Raw genomic sequence first — 1,860 nt, forward strand, 5'->3', positions numbered from 1 at the left:
ACAGCTATCTCAAATATCAAAGTAAAGATAAAGGAGCTATTTGTATACAGTTTAAAACAGTCCAGAAAAATTGATAATTGTCAACATATTAAAGGGGAGAACATTTCACGGTACAATGTTCCTTTAAAGAAACCTATGTAAACCAAACTCTTCCCTGGAATGCACAAGTGCTGCTCTGCTTGCCCTCCCTCACCCTGCACTGTGCAGGACCTGTCCTGTAATTTTTGCACACCACAGAATCACCAATCCCAACAGACCTGAAATTAAAACAACATACAACCCTGGGTTCATCCCGGCTCAGAACTGCTGGAGCAGCATGTGGCCCCCGGGAGCCGGGGCCCAAGATATTCGGGCGGAGCCGATGCAGCCATCCTCGGAATGCTACTAAGTGTCACTTGTCATCCAATCAAGGGGGCATCTGAACCCCTGCTAGGCACCAGGTATGGCTGTGGAGGAGCCTTGTTTCCAGCCTGGGGGCATTACACCGCTACAGCAGATTCTGGCCTCTGGTACAGGAGCTCTCATTACCTCTTTCTTTGTTACACCACTGGATGTAGTAAAGATACAGCTGCAGGCACAGAGAAAGCCCTTCTCTAAAGGGCGTTGCTTTCTGTACTGCAATGGACTGATGGATCACTTGTTTGTGTGCCAACATGCCACTGCTTGCAGCACTTTGTACCGAACCCCCACACACTTCCACGGAACAGTGGATGCATTTGTGAAGATCACACGCCATGAAGGGTTAAAATCTTTATGGAGCGGGCTCCCACCCACACTGGTTATGGCCATACCTGCCACAATTATATACTTCACATGCTATGACCAGCTGCGAGATTTCATGAGATACCGACTTGGATACCAGGGTAGCCACATACCTCTCATTGCTGGAGCACTTGCTCGATTGGGAGCAGTCACAGTTATCAGCCCTCTGGAGTTGATCCAAACTAAACAACAGTCTCGCCAGCTGTCTTACATAGAGCTGGGTGCCTGTCTGCGCTCTGCAGTCTATCAGGATGGGTGGTGCTCTCTTTGGAAGGGTTGGGGACCAACTGTGCTAAGAGATGTCCCATTTTCTGCTCTGTACTGGTTTAATTACGAGTTGCTGAAGAGCAGACTGAATGAATCCTGTAGTGCCCTAGAGGCGCCATTCCTGACTAGCTTTACTGCAGGAGCAGTTTCTGGAACTATCGCTGCTATTCTCACTTTGCCTTTTGATGTGGTGAAGATGCAGAGGCAGATAGAACTTGGTGACATAGAGACAGGTGCTTCCAGAAAGCAGAGGTCTACAACCTGGGGAGCCATGTGCAGGATCAAAGCAGAGTCTGGAACCAGGGGATTATTTGCAGGGTTTCTCCCTCGAATTATTAAGGTGGCCCCAGCCTGTGCTATCATGATCAGCTCTTATGAATTTGGAAAGAACTTCTTCCAACAACAGAACATGGAGAAATGGAGAAGGTGCAGAACCAGTGATTTATAACAAACAGAGAATTGGTCGAGCTATGCGATCATGGTAAATGCTGTGCTCTAGAACTAGCTGGTCTGGATTGTGATGTAGCTAATAGCACTAAAGAAAAAAGCTTTGAGTCCTAGCTCTAGAAAATTTCAATAGGACATTTTGCCAGTCAATCACCGATTTTATAGAAATCAGCAATCACCTGTAATTCAAACCACGGAACTCAAGATCTAAAAAAATAAATAAATACAAATTTATAAATATATAATTCAGAAAAAAAATCTGATTTAGTATAACATAAAATGTGGCTGATAAATATATGGGACCAACTTTAGACATTTGACATTTTGTATATAAGAAATGTAGGAAGCTCTTCTAATGGCAGTCAATAAATCCAGAAATGTTCT

The 1,860-nt window shown here is 44.8% G+C and overlaps 1 protein-coding gene across 1 annotated transcript; it reads left to right on the forward strand.

Moving 5' to 3' along the window:
* The first annotated feature begins 290 nt into the window (after positions 1-290).
* On the forward strand, positions 291-1,477 carry LOC128664883 (probable mitochondrial glutathione transporter SLC25A39). The gene has a single exon (XM_053719680.1). It carries the CDS (start codon positions 443-445, stop codon positions 1,475-1,477), a length of 1,035 nt encoding a protein of 344 aa, XP_053575655.1. The 5' UTR covers positions 291-442.
* The last annotated feature ends 383 nt before the right edge of the window (positions 1,478-1,860 follow it).

The sequence above is a fragment of the Bombina bombina genome, chromosome 6 (assembly GCF_027579735.1).
Source record: "Bombina bombina isolate aBomBom1 chromosome 6, aBomBom1.pri, whole genome shotgun sequence".
NCBI classification, from domain to species: domain Eukaryota; kingdom Metazoa; phylum Chordata; class Amphibia; order Anura; family Bombinatoridae; genus Bombina; species Bombina bombina.

Bases quoted from the DNA above. Each gene is read 5' to 3' on its own strand.
- LOC128664883 (XM_053719680.1), top strand. From the start codon at position 443: ATGGCTGTGGAGGAGCCTTGTTTCCAGCCTGGGGGCATTACACCGCTA.